The 18,063-nt window shown below is 40.5% G+C and overlaps 1 protein-coding gene across 2 annotated transcripts in view; it reads left to right on the top strand.

Moving 5' to 3' along the window:
* mta3 (metastasis associated 1 family, member 3) overlaps window positions 1-18,063 on the top strand; it is a 73,105-nt gene that overhangs the window by 21,443 nt on the left and 33,599 nt on the right. For both annotated transcript variants that reach the window (XM_006638646.3, XM_015362964.2), the window contains exons 7-8: window positions 8,923-9,025; window positions 15,509-15,608. In XM_006638646.3, the coding sequence (XP_006638709.2) occupies window positions 8,923-9,025; window positions 15,509-15,608 (203 nt within the window). The remainder of the gene's footprint in view (window positions 1-8,922; window positions 9,026-15,508; window positions 15,609-18,063) is intronic.

Raw genomic sequence — 18,063 nt, 5'->3', positions numbered from 1 at the left:
CTTCAGTCCATGTTTTAAGTGATGTTATTTCTGTGTTTAATACTGCAGAGATGTATCGTAGAAGGGATTGAATAGCTATAAATTAAAAACTGGTTTAAATTGTCAGCTTCTGCGTGTGGAAGCAGTGTTTATTTGTAATTATTTTTGGGGAGGTAACAGTAGCCAATAAGATCGAGTAATGGCATCAAGAAGATTTATTGACTTTAAGTAATGTTTTTTTATATTTCTACTCATTGTCTTGATATTTATGACTAGAAGTATCACAGGGCTTGTCTTGTGCTGATCATAGTCATTCAAACCTGATATTTGTCGTAGTGAAATATTATCTCCTTTATAGTTCATTACACAAGTCTTAGAGATGAGTTGTTGGTTTAAAAAGAAAGCTATTAATTTCACAGCAAGAACATGTGGAGAGCAGCAGAGCTTTTTATTTTATAGTTTTAATTCTCCCTATATTGCTCATTTTATTTTTTCTCAGTCAGTTGAGTCGTCTGAGACACATCCACTTTTGCAAATTGTATAAAAGGTTGAAACATCAGTTTTGCAACTATTGGATCCCTATTGTTTTGATGTGATTTTTTTTTCCCCCAATAGCTGCCCTTTTTCTTCTTAGTAGTAAATATATAAATAGTCTTTCTAATTATTTGGCTGCTTTGAACTCTGAACACATCGGAGCGCTTTCAGATGCAGCTCCTTTCAGTGTAACTTTTTCCGCTGTAACACAGGAGTGTCTTGTGCCTTGATGGTTGCACTGTCTCCTCACAGCGGGGGGTGCTGCTGACACAGTGAGAATGCTGCTCCCCTTTGTTACAAAAGTGTGACTCATCGGAACACAGAGGCAAAAAACGTGCTCTGTGTGACAGGCCCTGACACTGGAAAAGTGACATCTCCTCAAACTTCCCAGTGCCTGATCATTTGACATGAAAGCTATTTTGTGCAGACATTGGTGGATGCAATGGCGGTGAAGAAAGAAACAATTGTTTTTGTAACAGCACAAAGGCATCCACTCCTGGGGCCAGATGATAAGATGACATTTCAGTGTGTGGCCTGCCAGCGTTCTAAATTGAAATGCTGCTCTTGACATTTAGTAGGCAGGTTCTGCTGTAAAAATATTAGTCGGGAAATAAAATCAAGATTGATAGATTGGCAAAGCAAAAAAAATCACAACTCTTTATTTGATGGAATTGAGGAGTTTTTTAATCTGCGTATTAGTCAGACCTTGCAGTTGGTCCACATCAGTTAACTCTTAAGTTCAAGAGCTGTTTTTAAAATTAGACCCGGGGGCCAGTAAATGCTTGATCTCAAAGAACTGCACAGCCTAACGCTGTATGTGGATGTGAGGTAGTCTGTGTGTAGGTGAGCAATGTGAAAGTGTAACAGTAGATGAATGCCGGTGACTGAATGTAAATGAATGCCTCTGGCACATGAAAGTAAATTCTGTAATTAATGATCTGCTGTAGTTTTCATTTCTAAATGTTTTGAAGGGCATGCTGTAAGGCTTTGTAAAGAGGATCCTTGGACCTCTAAAGATAAATATTAGCTGTTGGAATTCAAAAATAATGTCTGTTGCTTTATAAAACATTTGCATATGGGCAGCCTTTCCTCCATCTGTGAGTTAAAGGGATAAGGCTTCCTTACTGTGCCAAGGTTCTGGAGCTGCTTGAGTTCGATACCTGCGATTGTTTGGAGATGTGTAAAGAGGGATCTGAGGCACACAGCAGATTGCAGAATGAGACTAGATTGTCTCATGCCTTCCTTAAACTGTGAACTTCCTGCTTTTAAGAAAATTAGGAATGTGCTAGTTACCCTCTGTTAGGTGAGCTCAAGCTAAGGATCACTTGGGTGTTGAGGTTTGCCTTCAGTCTAGCTAGCCTCAGACTATGATCTGGATCCTCGCCATCATTTTATGATAATTCATTAACTTCGTTCTGATAAAAGGCAATTTAACAATATGGGACCAGCGGAAACCAGTCATATTTCAGCCGGTGTGTGGGCTGCAGCTGATAAAATTAATTGCATGTTTTGACGTTCCTGTGAGTTTGATTTGCTGCAGACTCCCCCCCCTTCTCTCTTTGCTTATATCACTTCTCACAGACATTCAAAAATTGCTTTGTGGAGGAAGCAGCATAAAGAGGTGATAAAGTGCAATGTTCAGGAAATATGATCTTCCCCCTTTTTAGTATAACATCAGCTGGGATCCCAGAGTAGGTCATAGTCTCCAGGGAGTGCTGCTGACATTACCTCCGGTCAAGCCCGGTTATGATGCTATACTGTAGCTGTAGCTTTAGTTTTAGTGCCTCCAATCTGCTGTATGTGATTGATGAGGACATAATCCTCAGCCTGCAAGAGTGTTCTGTTATTGGGGAATTTACAATTAAAATGTTAAATTAGAGCCTAAATCATTGAAATTCACTTAGTCAGTGTTAGTTAGGTTCATTTGTCAGTGAACCATAAATAGGAGTCATTTCTGAGTTAATATGAACATCACAATGAAATTTGTGGGTTTATTATATGCTCATCAGTGTAAATTTTTTGCAGCTCCAGCTAAGGCAGGATCCTGGTTATTTTATTGGTTTGGGGTGCACAGAGCACAGTTTGCTACTCTGGGCTACGGTAGAGAAGTCATAGTGGGGCTTTAGGTGGGGTGTATTATATATTTACGGTTGGTACATCATGCTACTACCACAAAAAAGGACCTGTGTAGCTGTCAGTAAAGATGTTTTTTTTTTTGCTTAAGGTGTTGTGGATCCAGTGTCGTATCCCACCTATTAGAAGGTCAGTTATGGCTTCCACAGTAAAGCAGAAAGCTTCTACTGCTTCTAGAGCTGGAACAGTGTTGGGAAGCAGAAGGATGATACACAGAAGTTTTACAGTTCTGCATTCTTCTTTTTTAAATTCGCATGAAACTGTAGTGGGCAGATTTTACTGGATTGTGTGTAACCTCACCTAAATGAAGTCAGTGAAACAAGTCAGTGAACAGCCCTAGACCCCTGCTTTCAATTCACACACCATTTCATCAGAGTGTAAAAACGATCTCAGGTAATAGTTTGGAATGGCTGTGTTCGACAGAGCTGTTGTGGCAATGCTTGTCTGAATTCACTGCTCAGTGGGGTTTCTGTGTTCCTGTCAATTTCATAATTTCAAGTAATTACACATGGGAACAATTTTTACATGGCTTCGGTTCTTTTTGGTGTACCTGGAGTTTGGCTAAATATCTGTTTTGTGTTCATCAACAGAAAGCAGTAGGGTGCTCCCACAGTTGGAGCATAAAGGAAAAGGATTAAGCAAACATTAAGGCTTTTTTTTACTTTTTATAAAGGATTAAGAAATTAAAGAGTGCATTGTTTATTTTTTAAACCCAGAATTGTGTCATCAGGTGTAAACCCTTTGCTGACTTTTTCTAAGATTGTCACTTCCTACAGCACTATGGCTCTGAAGGTTGTGGGACTTGCTGAGCACTACTGTAAACAGCTGCTTTGGGAGCTCGTGTTTGGATTGCTGAAAAGCTGGGAGAGTTCATTTTGCTTGACAGCTAATCAAATTGACAGTAGCTGGAAAAATCTAAGGCTAAGTGAACTACTGACAGTCCAAGACCTTGCTGGCACAGCCTTTCTGCTGATGGTCTTTTAAGAACCGCTCTGACTCATTAGTGTGCACTGTACTGCATGGAGGTAATGTACAAAGCATGACTTCTTCAAGGGAAAGAGCAAGAGAGAGACACAGCGGTACTGAATAAAAGGCCTGCTAAAAGCATTGAGTAAAACCAATAACAGTTTGCATCTGTCCGATTGCTTGCTAAGCCTCTGATGCCTTCAGCCACCCTCCTCCAGAGAATTCTGAATCGGTTTAAAGAGAAAAGCATGCACCCAGCTGACAATCTGCAGTAAGATGTAATGCTGCAGCAGATACTTGTAACATGACTTTAGAGGTCACCTCAAATGGCCTTTCAGGTCCTAGGTCATCACTTGAATCGACCAGAGGTCCTGTTGATGAACGTAACCTATGAAAATGTGTCAGGAAAACCTTTTTTAAAAGGACAGTAAACGGCCATCAAAGGATGAATTTAATTGATCACTTTTGTCGCCTTTAATAATCCACCTGTACCTAAGGATTGTGTTTGAGACTCATAAAAGAAACAATGGGGTGTTTGGTTTTAAAAGTCCTGTTTAACTTCGTTAAGTACTTGGTTATAGTTTCCAGCCATATAACTGTAGCTGTCTTAGTATCTGAGCATTAATGAACATTACAGTTTGACTGTTTTTTTGTACCCGTCAAATGCAGATTATTTCAGTTTTCCCTTTTTCTGATCTAGCAGTGCATGACTGTTTCACGAGGTTCGGAAGTGGGCGCCTTGTCCAGCTGCACTGCAACAGATTTAGCCTGCTGAGAAATCGTTGGAAATGTCCTCGCCATGTGCAGTGCTTCACAAGAAACATCACTTAATTAGCTTGCTTTCTATAAATAATCCCTTAAATTACTTTAAGGGAGACGGGTATCTAAATTTGGTAACTACGCATCCTACCTGGAAGTTACTTTAGGTGTCTGGGTTTATTCTGTTGCCACTAAGTCAGCACAGTGCCTGTTGGAGACAAAAATGCACTTTAACAAGCATACTTTTTTATTATTCTAATATCTTTCGACTCTTGAGTATTTGACATTGCATTGGGGTGAAAATCAAAACGTTTTCTCAAGTGGCTCCTAATTTGTAGTTCCTATATAGCAAAGTAGGAAGCCTAGTTAGTCAGTGATTTTAATAGACTGTAAAATAATCCACCTGTCACAAAACCAGGCAAATTGCGGTAGCCTTTCAGCTCAGAACAACATCGATGAATGACCTGATCATTCTAATTAAATGTATCTGCGTCCCTTAAAACATTTATGAATGTATAATTGACTTATTTTCATGAAGAAAAGGCAAAAAAATGACAATTAATCAGAAGAGGCTGTATTGATTTGGTTCTGTGTGCTTCCTTTGAAGTACCCGAGCTTGAGCTGAGAGAGAGTTAATCAGCTAACTAATCAAAGCATTCTGTGGAGGTATTAAAGCTGTGTGGGTGTGGAGGAGTGTGCCATGCAGTGGGATGTGGGTATCATGGGAGACTGTGTCATTAGAGCATGTCTAACCAAAGGAGATACCAGACATCTACCATTGTATACACTGAAGCATCAGTACGATTGCTGTACCTTTGCAAGCATAATGTTCTGCTGTCTGCACAGACTTAGAGAGTCTAAAGGTGTTTGTAGTATGGTTGTAGCATCATGGCGCTGGGGTTTTGGGACATTACTGACACATAAGTACAAGGTTTTCCTCACAGGAGGCGAAACCTGAGCAATGCATAAAGACATGCCTCTGTCACGCTAATGACTGATTATGTGACGGACGGAGACATCTTACTCAGCGGTTTTTGACCTTTTCAACTTAAATACCTCTTTTGCAAGCAAAAATGTGTTTGAAGGAGGTTCTCACTTGAATGCGTTTGTCCTTCTATTTACTCTTTTTGAAAGACTTAGCTGCGTGGAATTGATTTAGTGGGAGCAAGGCTGACATGAGCAGATGTGACGTTGCTAAACAAATCCCTCGGTAGGAGAGGAATATGGATCTGGAAGAAGGAATGAATAAAAAAGCCTGCAATTGATAACTGGCAACAATGGCACGCCTACCATAGATTGGAAGACACTGATACTGTTTAATATAGTGTTTATATAAAACCTCAATCCTAAGAGAGGAATACCAATGCAGATGTAATGAAATATTGTGTTTAGGAATACATGCTATACTTAATTGATCTAAAGAAACATACAGGAAAATGGTGTCACCTTGGTTGTATGCTCATTTGAATACCAGTGCCAGAGTGTTTTATGAGAAGGCAATGTGATGACACAGTTGGATGGCATTTGTGATGCCTGCTGGGGAATTTTCCCACTTATCCAGGACATTGCTAGGATATTTACGCTGGAAGACATCCCCAACTTTTATTTTAGTTTTTTAAGAGGACAGAGGTTTGGACTATTGGACACACTGCAGAACAGGTTATAACAAAAATCAAAAGGGAAGAGGTCCTCTTGCCAGCCCTTTCCAAACTGGGCATGTGAGCTGGTGCCGGGAATGTTCAGTGAATATATCCCCGCAGTCGGGTTTGTTTTCCGACTGCTGCATTTCTGTTGTAGAACTTTCAAGTTCTCCCTGCGCTTGACATGATGCTACGTGATGTGACATCTCCATTTTCAAGAGGACCATTTTCGTTGCCTGTCATTAGTGAGTTGAAGAGGTTTTAACAATGAAGTCAAGGTCCAAAAAGCAGTAGAACTATACTGCTGTTACTTTATGAACATTGTATACTGAAGCTTAGTGTACTATGAAAAGAAGTGGTATAGTTGACCTATTTCTGTTTCTGTAGAGACCTGGATTGTTGATGGGTTTAACCTCAGCTCAGTATCTCTAATAGGTTTTGGCAGCACATTAGTACCATGACACAAGTGAGATGGAATGCTTAATTTTTAATTAGCACGGAGTGGCACATAATTATCATACTAGTTGAACAGAATAATGGTTGACAGTGTTATTAAATATTAAAGAGGGTTTTGGTTTAAGGTATATTAAATTAAACTTCTTATTTTCTACACTTTTCTACATGTTCTAACTGTAAAGTTTTTTTGCTGTAGCTTTGGGTTTGTGACCAGTCTGGAGGATATTTCTGCAAGGTTTTTTCCCGCCATTTAAAATTTGAGTAGAAAATAAGTTCATCTGCGGTTCTGAGCCTAGAGAAGTATCTATTAGAATGCCCTCATTTTTCTTTTAGTTGTAATTTCTACATTTCTTCATGTTTCATGAAGAATAAAATTAACTGTAGGATTACTTTGGTGGGTTTAATTTATATTTAACAGCATAATGAGAATAGTGTGATGGCCAGGCATATTAGCGGTTAAATTAAACTGTAAATCAGTGAGCCTCCTGTTCCCCTCCAGTGATTGATCAGGTGGGAAACATGAAGAGAATTTCAGCTGGTGCTGCACATTGCATGGTTGTTCCACCTATTCATTTCCTTCCACCTGCCAAACTATTCTGCAATTTATATTTGCATTTTTTGAAAGGTGAAGCAGAGAATAAACTGAAAGGAAACCTGCTGTTTATTCTTTTCACACGTACCCTTTAGGAATTAGAAAAAGAGTAGGAACCTTTAGGATACTTAAAGTCCTTAAAAATTTTTGTTTATGAACTAAACAGCTCTTAAAATGCCCATGACAGGTCAAGTTATTTTGTGTAGAGATTTTATTAAATTGGTCAGACTTATGAAAATTTTAAATTTGACTTTTATTGTCAATTTTGTGTTCTCCCCGGTGAACAGTTTTGTGTAATATTAAATTGCAATGTCTAGTCACCACTAAAAAGTTTGTTTCTTTAAAAAATACAGTACCTTTATTTGGATGGTTTTGTTTCCTATGTAAGTACAGTTGTCTTGCAGGGCTTCAGAGCAGCACTGCCTGTTGACATCATGGGCCAGCTGTCTTGATCAGAGGAAGTGGGCTCGACTAAGTCTTCTCCACTCTCTGTTGAGTGCCTAATGCAGTCCATTAGCGCTGACCCCAGCCAGGAGAAATACCACAGGAAAGCAGAACACTCAGTAGGGTGTCTGAGAACATCTGCCGACCTAGCGCACTTTACATTTAGTGAGAATTCCTCGCAGTCTGGAGATGACTGCAGACTAAACCCAGCTTTAAAAAAGTCTGTTCTTGCCTTGATGGGAGATTGCTGTAGCTGTAAGTCAGTAATATGGAAGAGCCTTTGCAGGACCAGAAGTTACATGGACTAGACTTGTTTAGTGTCTAATAATATTAGCTTGATTACATGTAGTGGTTTTGAAAGCGATCTTTGTTTTTCTGCATATTTATTATATCGTTTAGACAAAGACTAGGGCTGAAAGTGTGTCGATTTATGTTAACTCCCTTTGCAGTGGCAGTTGAAGTTGTGGATTGAATTCGTTATAGATTTACTGTCGCAGGAGGCCGGGTAGATTCTCTCTGTCCAAAGATTTCCAGTGAAACAACGTAAACATTTCATAGGCTTCATATACCTCTCTGTGCCACATAATTCTTCTCTGTTCTGCACCTTTTCTTAGACATTTTAAGGAGGTTTAAGAAGAGATAGGTACGGTACATTTTTGTTATAGTAGACAAAGTAGTGTGAGCAAGTATTGCTGGAGAGAAATGGCACCCAGTGGAATTGAACCACACTAGAGAGGGCTTCCCGTGCGTCCGAAGGACATCTTTTACTTCTGCCCAAAGGGACGGCCTCTCTGTCACGAGGCGAGGTGCTAATTGAGATCGGCATTTGGCGCTGTGTGGGAGGTGTCCTCGTGCAGCCGGCTGTGGTGTGGCGCCAGCGGCCGGGAGCTGTGCCCTCTCCCGGGGGGGCGTGAGGTGCAGATGGAGGGCTGGCGAAGCACCTTGGCTTGAATACACGGTCTATGGATGCTGTGGCCCACCTGGCCCAGCCGAGTGCCCAGCTGTCCTGAGCCACTCTGAGGCTTCTTGCTTCACTGCCTGTGCCCAGTGGCTCTCGGGCGTCCTCTGGATCCGCCTGTAAATACGAGGTCACGTACAGCAGCTGTTTTTAACATGCTCTCTTTAGTGGGGTTTTTTTTTAAAGAAAATTATATATTCATGTATTCCTTTAAAAAATCAAGCACCCTGTAGAGAGATCTGGCAGAAAAAATTTAATGTAAGAAAAACAGGCATTTAAAGTAAACCCAGTCTGTTGGTAGACATTATTATACATAACAGTTCCTTGCAGATTTTTCATAAAAAACAACAAGGTTATTCTGTTAAGACAGTGGGATAAAAAGTCATTGATTTATGAAGCTGGCAATGTAAAAGATTAGTGGTGGTGTGGTCTTGTAACGCCGTTGCTCTTTTGTGTTCCAGGAGAGCCAGATGAGAGGGACCAGTCCAAACTGGAGGTGAAGATGTGGGACCCACACTGCCCTCTAACCAACAGGCAGATAGACCAGTTTCTCGTAGTAGCTCGGTATGTATTTCACCTCATGTTCGCTGCTACACTGAAGTCTTAAGATTTTTTCTGAAGTTGCCTTTTTATAGTTGTTTCAGAGACATCTCTAGTGATTTCTTGCTGAACTTTTTGCTGCTTTGCTTTAAGATAGCTGTTCAGCCTGATAGATGGGTATTTTGTAGTACAACATGTAACCTTTCAGCTTAATGGGCGTATAGAGAGAAACAAGTGCTCATTGCTTACTTATATTGTAATTTCTGATTATGTATGCAGTATCTAAGACTTGCACAGCAATATGTGTATGATTAACCTTATTGTTACAGGTTGGCCTGGTTTGATCAAAACGTAATACATTGGGTTGAGCTGAATCCGTGAATTGTATTAAAGTCCAGTCTACATTACTTTGATGTATTCATTCCTCTCATGTAATAAGCAGGTAATATATGCTAGATATGTCTCTGAAATGTATGCTTCCTGTTTTCATCGTATACACCAATGAAAGCAGAAGGATAGGCTTTTGGCTGAATATGACAAGTACAGTAAGCATGTGTTTAAAAGGAAAGCCTCTGATGTGGCCCAGGCTCTCTCTCTAGTTCATGGAGAAGGGGTAGCAGCCTGCTCGTCCTGAAATTGGGGAAAAGGTCCTCCGTCTTGCTGCCTCGGATGAATTGAAAGATTGTAAAGCAAGTTTTACCATGTAGCTTAATTACTTTGATGCTGTTTATATAAAAAATAATATGGTACAAACTAGCAGCGGATGCATTTCTACATAAGGACTTTTCTCGAATGTCACGGCTGATATCCGAACTTCCGGCGACAAGGTGTGGCTGAAGCTCAGTGCTGATGATCAGGCCAAAATGATCCAGATGTTTTCCTAAGGATTTCATTGAAATTCCTATTAACTTTATTGGATCATTGAATTTCTAGATGACAGCTGAGAATCTCATTAACTGAATAAGAAGCAATCTTAACTTTGTTGGCAGAACAGTATGTTTCGCATTTTACTGCTCTGCAAACACCAGTGGCACTAATTGTCTATAACATTCATCTTTAATACATACACGTAATGCTGCATCTTCGTACCTTTGATGGCATTTTGGATCAAAGAGTATGTATTAAGAACAAAGGAATGTTAGCAATCAAAAATCACGAACCGAATAATCCTCGATTTTGTAGTGGACCTCAACACAGATGTTCAGACGCCTCTGGAGACTAAATTTGCTGCTGTGTCAGTGTTCCCGAGACATAAGATGTGAAGCATCTCACCTGAAAGATTGTGCATTTTTTACATTTCTGTGTCCCCATCACTATAATAGGATCCACACAGACCACAGGTTGAGTACTCTCTACTGATTCCAATAACACCTCTTCCAGCAGCAACCTTAGCTTTCCCAGGAGGTCTCCCATCCAGGTACTGGGCAGGCTCACACCCGCTTTGTTTCAGGGGGTTGCCATTTGTGAGTTGCAGGGTACTGTATAAAAAGTACACTTCAGTGTAGAATAAGTAGATGGAATAATACTTTAGTGCATGTACAAATGACTACATTTACGTTTAAGTACAAAAAATATAAAATTGTGCTTTTCGTGGCTGATGTTGAAATAAAGCTTGATTCTTTTGTAACATTAGCTCAATACTGAGTTCTTGAACGAATATGGCGCTGGACTACAGATGCAGAAGAGAATACATTTTAAATGTGAGGTACAAATACTGATGTAACACTATAATGGCCATAAACAGGTATTGTATTCTGATTATAGTCTCTCCCCGAGTATGATACAGATATACTAGAAAATAAGACCATAGTATTTTGTGAAGAAGACTGTCATTGCACAGATGATGCTCAAAATAACAAATACAGCCACTTAGAAGCAGTATAGCCAAGGGGTATCGATATGTTATTACTAACAAGCTCTAGTGTAGAATGCCTGAAGACTGTTTTGAGAAAATTGTATGCTGAAAGCTTTTAGAACACATATCTGTAATTGAAATCCTTGTGCGAAGCTGTTATTTACATCACAATATGGAGGTAATTGCAGCGTGAACTAATGGAAAACAGGAATGCAGTTGTCTCTTCCTGAACACTCCTCCAGTATTCTCACAGCTCCTGGATGGTTTGTGGAGGGGCGTGTATGAACATATACCCCTTTAATGTAACGGAGGGGATAACCTTTATAGTTCTGAACACTCTTTTTCCCCTTAGTGATTTTTGTAAAGATCATTGTTTGTTAAAAAAGATGCTGTGAGGGACTTGCTCATGGCTGGTAGAGTCTGTGTTTATGAGCTGTGTTCTAAGATGAATAGCTTCGTTGTATTGGACCAGACAGGATTATATATTTATATTTTTTCCCCTCTTTCACTCAAAAGCTGAGCAAACAGCTTAGCCTTCAGCTGCAGAAGGAGGGTGAACCTGTTCATTTTGATAATTGAGTTTTTAGTGCCCAGAACGCGCTTTGCTTGTTTTCCTCTCCTAGCCTAGCCTTACCTGTCTCCATGGAGACGGTCTATCTGCCTGTCTCTTCCTTACACTGGGTCAGAGCACCCTGACTACCTGCTCGCAGCTGCCAGAAGACTGCTCACAGTGCTCATCCGCAGGACTGTTTCGTAATGGTCTTGGATTGTGTTTGCGTACACAAGTTTAAAAAACACTTCTTTTCAATGGGCAGACCTTGTTACTTCTATTAAAAACATCTATTAAAAATGATTGAGTTTTATATGTGACATTACAAAGGGGTAGTACTTTTTATAAATCCTTTTTAGACTCCTTTAAGATTCAGAACCCACTAAGTATTTTTAAATTATTAAAGAGCACTTATTTTGGTAGTAAACCTTAAGAGGGAATAATGTTTTCTCCCCATAGCAAGAGAAAGATGTTGATTTTATATTCTTGTGGTTTCACTGCTAAGGAAGATACTGGACAGCTGAACTGGTTTTAGTCTGCAGGCTCCACATTTCTTCTTTGCTGATCTACTGTACTATGCATTGCAAGTCCTTATGTGCTGTGCAATATTTTGCTTTGTTTCATAGCTTTTGCTGTTTAACAAATTCCAGAGGCCAACGGGATGCTGTGCCAGACGAAATACAGTAGACTCGTGTTTTACGCAGTAGTTTTATGCGGGTCTTGACATTTTGCCTATACCCAAAATCACATCTAATGAAAACACCTCTCTTCTCCTGTTCCCCTTCCTTAAGTAAAATCAATCGTTAATGTGCTAGTATGTGTATGTAGTTTAAATTATTATAAAAACAGTAATACAGGACTGTACAGTGTACAGAATTACAAAAATAATACTAGGCTTGGAACACAGCAGATGCATGGCTCTCACAAACAGCCTTCCCTGTGTCTCTAACTGCACAAATCGAAGGGTCATTCTTGCCATACATACACACAAACCCGATCACTGTCATGCAGCCCTTTAACATGTTCTAAATCTTAATTTTCAGCTCCACATCTGACACTTTTTCTTGACTTGCCTTTCCCCCTTCATACTTGTTTTCAGTTCGCAGACCATATTGAGCCACATGATGAAGCATCAGCATGCTGTTGGCTCTGTAACGGGTTCCCAAAGCGTAGCTCAGGTGCATGTCACACCAGGTTTGAATTTGTGAAATTTCCTGCGTTATATGATTTTTTAAACTTATTTTTTCATTGCGTGCTATGAATACATAGATTTGAATTAAAATATTTTAATGCAAAATAATTAGCATTATAAAAAAGCAACACTCAGAACATTAATTGTGATTGTGTAAATGAAAATCATAAGTCACTCCCCACAACATTGCTCACAACTTCATCTTCCCTTTTTGGTCACATTATATAATACAAGATATAAGCGTGACCTGATGTGTTCAAAGTGTAGTCATTGAGATTCAATCCCAGGAGTGACCCTACTTGTGTAGTAATGATGAAACGTTGGTAATTTCCTGCAGTGATATCTGCCTTGAATTTGTATGTTCTCCCCGTGTACACGTGGGTTTTCTCAGGGTGCTCTGGTTTCCTCCCACAGTCCAAAGACATACTGGTGGGTTAATTGGTTTCTGGGAAAACTGGCCCAGATGTGAGTGCAAGTGTATCGGTGTGTGTGCCCTGTGATGCACTGGCATCCCATCCAGGGTGTATCCTGCCTTGTGCCCACTGCTTGCCTGCCTAGGCTCCAGCTCCCTCTTGACCCTAAATTAGTTGAAGTGTTTAGAAAAATGGTGGATGGACACATAATAACCTGCGTTTCCCAAAATGCCCAGAAGGATCCAGTGATAAAAGTGATACTAAATTCATCACCTCAAGACTTCTCATTGAGTCCCACACTGATCCTCCTGCTGGCCAGATCCAGTAACACTATGAGCAGTTCCCGTGAGAGGGGAGAGTGGACTTCCAATAATGTGATTAGGGACTAAGTAGGAAACCAGAAAAGGAACACGAGAGTGCAGTGCCTGCTGAAATATTATGCGCTTAACTGAAGATTTGTCCTCCAAGCAAGAGCACAAGAACAGTCAAGCTCCAAATCTAGATGAATTATTATTTCTGTACTCTCTTCCCAAAATCTCATAACGTCAGGAATCCCCATCAAATGTTGCTGGACCCCTGCAAGCAGCATGAACAGCACAAACATCATGACTTGCCATGTATTCTATAAGACTTTTGCTTCCTATTCTTAAAGCAATGTCTGTTTCAGCAAGGATGTGTCTGATTGAACCCCATATTCCACCAGTTGATGCAGATAGGCTTGTGATGTGATTGTTCTGGCCAATGGAAATATGAGTCTTTTGCTTGCAACGCCTTCTATGCATTGTCTGCCACTGAAAGAGTCAGTTCTTTAAACTGGAGGTTCCTAATAAATTGGCCGGTGAATCAGTTTACACACATTTACGTATTATATATGCAAGTACATCTGTAACTAGATTTTGTGTATTTTCTGCAAACTGTTTTTACAAAGCCTGTTGGTGTTCTAAATATTTTGATCTGTGCTTATTGGAAATTTGGTATGACAGATTTTATTATATTGTCAGTTTTCCAGAATGAAGGAGCCTTATACCAGAAGGTTTTACAGGTCCTTGAGCACACCACACTGTACTGCCAGAGTCAAACCAGGCTGGGAAACGAAGGCAGTGTGGCAGCACATACAGTAATGATTATTATATTACACAGCATGGTGATTTAATTTTGAGCAATCTAAGCAGACTACTGTGCGGTACTTCCTTCCACATTCTGGTTATAAGTCTGTGGTCTTTTTCCATTGGACAATCAAGGCATAAATAAAATACAATTTTGCCAAAACTATTTGTAAACATTTTAAAATGCTGTTCCCTGCTACTCAGTCAATGAGTAACAGCATGGATAAGTGGCTCTTCTTCAGATAAGTACTCAAATGTCCTGTTGTATACATGCGTGCTTGTAAATTGCATATCGATTTTTGTAAGTGGAAATGTTGAGCTGAGGTTGTTTATTTTTCTTTTCATACATTTTCTAGTCAATTCTGAGTGGTATCCGTTCACCTCTCTATCACATCACTTGCTTTGTATGGGTGATGCACAAATCTTCTGAAAGGAACAGAAACTGAGGGATTGTCTGCTGCATTTGTCACTGGTTCTACTCCCCTACCAACCTATACCTCCTCATGAGCATTCCTGTCATGCTTCACATCAGCATCATTGACATCTCTTATTTGTTTTAGTAACAGATTTCTGTAGTGTACAGAAATTAGAGGACAGTCGTGTAAAAGAACAAGCAACAACGTTTATGAGTAAGTAGTACAAGGTGAGATATTTTGAGCTTTTCAGCCCTGGGCATTTGCAATAGAAACATACCTTGGAGTTCTGTAAGTGATGCTCTGTATCCACTTTCAGAGCTGAGTCTGAAATCTCTTTTGTTCTGTGGTGTTGTGTCTGTTTGGGAACACAGTTAGGTTTGGAAGAGCTGATGCTTACTGTAGTCATAGAGATCTTGATAGCTATCTTGCTTGTGTTACTCAGTTTCGTTAAAATTTTAGGATCAGGCCAAATCAATTACCTTCTTACCTGTTCCCAAATTGCCTCTGAGATTGAGAAAAGGGCTGGTGCTACATGGTTTGTTATCTGCGAACAGATCATTTTATCTGCATTGAAACATCAGTGAAATAACCTGTTGACAAAGGCCACTTTGTGCAATTTCAGTCCCAAAACATTTTGGATAAAGTGAGCACTCTGCAGGCCCGGCTTGGTTGGGTCTGTGTGTAAATATACAAATAACCTGGAGGGATCTGAGTGTTATCGCACAGCTGAGCGAGCGATAAGAGGGAGCCATCTGCGCTGCCATTCGCAGGTTGGCAGGACTGAGAGCTGAAGGTTGTGTAAGATCCGTGGTTTGCTTGTAGGGTTACTAGAGGCTGCCGTCTTCCGTCTTCCACCTTCCAGCTCTTGCGCTGGCGATCTGAGCTTTGTTCTTTGTTGCACATGTGGCGTCGCAGGGGGCTTTATTAGCCCGTGCCCAGTTTTAATGGCAACGCCTCCTCTCTTTCCTCTGACAGTGCCGTGGGGACGTTTGCGCGGGCCTTGGACTGCAGCAGCTCTGTCAGACAGCCCAGCCTTCATATGAGCGCCGCTGCCGCCTCCCGGGACATCACGCTGGTAAGCTCCCAGGGTTCGGTTTTGCTGCAGCCACTGCTAACTGTACAATCTACCATGGGAAATTATTCTTCTGCCAGGGGTTTTCACGCTTTTCAAGCTGGAGGATCAATTTTCCACAAAAAAAACCCTTTTTTGCCACAGACCACTGCGGATTGGAAACTCTGTTAGAGGATCTAATGTGGATGCCTATTTTCCCTACTGCTCTGCTAGTGTCAGACACGTTTGTGTCCTCAGTATAAATTTCACAGGTGTTGTCTCCAGTATTTTTTAATGTTAATGCAATGCAAAAAAAGATTCAGAATTCCCCTCCGGTCCACTATAATTGTTGGCAATTCATGTAATGATCAAAAATAGAAGAGCTCATAATACAGTATGGCAACTTTGTTACCGTTCTCTTTTGTCATCTTGCCCAGAGTGCGTGAACATGAGTAAAGTGACACATTTAAACATGCTCAAAACCTGCTCAAGGAAAACAGGTGATCACAGTTAAAACAGTCAAAAACTGTTTTTCACTGAAGTGCCATACTGTTTGAATTCAGCACAATTGACATTATAATGTTCATATGGGTGACCATATTTTACAGTGTTACTGTAACTGAAAAATAAATGTTAGAACATCAGGGTAGTTCAACACACAGTTAATAAAGCATTCCAACCTTTGAAAGTCTTTAAGAAAAACATAGTGGATGTTTTTTTTTTTAATAACTGCACGTGGCATCTTCTTTTGTCTTGAGACTTTAGCACCCAGTTCCAATGTAGCCAGCAAAGCTGTAGTCCCTCCTCCTCTCTGGACATCTCATAACATGGTTAGGTTGAAGGGCTAGTCTTTCTCTCAGGTTCACTAGTCCCAGAATTTTACAGGAATACATAATTTCAAGACAATTAAAGGGGAAAGGACCAAACAGCTGCCTTTGAAATTTGAAATATACTCCCAAGTAAAAAATAAATAATACAGCCTCACAAGCGGTGCACAGAGTTTTCGGGACTCGGTTTAGCAGTTTGGTACACGGTGGAAATGTGAGCCTGCTGTGGTGTGGCCTTGGGGAACACTTTCAAACCCGTGCCAGTGATACGCTGTTCCTGTGGTGTTCCAGTTCGTACCTGAGAGAGGTGTCCCCGGTGAGTGGGTGTGGAGCAGGTGCTGGGTGGTCATGAAACTGTGGGTGCCGTAGTCGCTGAATAAGAAAACAAGCTCGGATGTTGTGATATTTCCTGATTTCTCGCTCTTAGATGGTAAAAGAGAATGGTTGATCTCTCAGATGAGTCTCAGATACAGGATATACTGGTCATGTTGTACAATTTTGTACTGTTGTTGTACGCCTGGTGTTCCTCTGTTTCTACTGATGTCATCAAAGAGGGGGAATTTATTCTTTACAGTGCGTCTTGTCCTTGACAAGACTGCTGGATGGCAGGCAGCTGCAAATTGGGACAGGAACGCTCTTGCTGTGCCAGGATTTTGTACTCCTTCTTGTTCTGTTTGCACTGAGAAAACGACTCCGACAAAGGCAGGAATCACACCGGACAAAGAAGGGCCGCAGGGTGATAAATAGGTTTTAGCTTCTTTCTGATCGGAAGAGCTCTCCCCCGCGTCACTTTCATTAGAAGTGCAAAGCTGTGTGAGTTCTGTAGCGTGAGTGCCTGCAGCTGTCCTCTGGGATTTTCCTAATCTTGGCCACAGGGACACCTGCAGGAAAAAGGAGAAGGAAATTCCTCAGAAATCATCCTCGCCTCCCCCTTCTCTGTGAGGTTCTTGTACATTTGGTGCACAACATGGGTCAACTTTTTGTTTGTCTCTGTATCCGCCCGGTGATAATGACTTGAATGAATCTCCAAGGTGAGGCAAAGTCCTTGCATTATCGAGTAACTTTCTCTTCCTAATGTGTTGGTTCAGCCTCCTCAGAATTGAATAATGGCTTCTACTTTCGTCCATTGCTTCAGGCCTCTCTGTCTGAATTGTTTCAGGATTGCGAATTGTGTTCTTCATAAGACTTAGATGTCTAATGATGCATTTTTTAGGTTTCTTCATAATGATACCAATATCCTGTAGCACCATTTAGGTTTTTCTTTCCAAAAGCATTTTCCCCTTGAATTGTCACAAGTATTTCTGCATAGTTTTCTATCAGTTTGGTTTGCATGTGTTTTTAGATGACAAACACCCAACCCTAATTAACATGTTTTAGACAACATGTTTTCATCTCCATCAGCATCGTCTGCACTAGGGATTGATTCATGCTGGACATTCTTGGAGTGGCATCATCGACATAAATAAGAGCGATTTACCACACTTCTGGAAAAATTCGGCTGTAAAGGAAAATATAGAAAATGCATGCTTTCAGGTTGTTTCAAAAGCAGGGTGTATGCCGATATCGATAGGACAATAATAGAACAATCGCTTGATATTTTTCAAGTGCTCTTTTCTGATTTTGAAAAACTGGGAGACCGACACTCAAGCAGC

This window comes from Lepisosteus oculatus, chromosome 17 (genome assembly GCF_040954835.1).
Source record: "Lepisosteus oculatus isolate fLepOcu1 chromosome 17, fLepOcu1.hap2, whole genome shotgun sequence".
NCBI lineage: Eukaryota > Metazoa > Chordata > Actinopteri > Semionotiformes > Lepisosteidae > Lepisosteus > Lepisosteus oculatus.
Note: the sequence above shows the minus strand (reverse complement) of the source record. Positions and strands in the feature narration are given on the sequence as shown.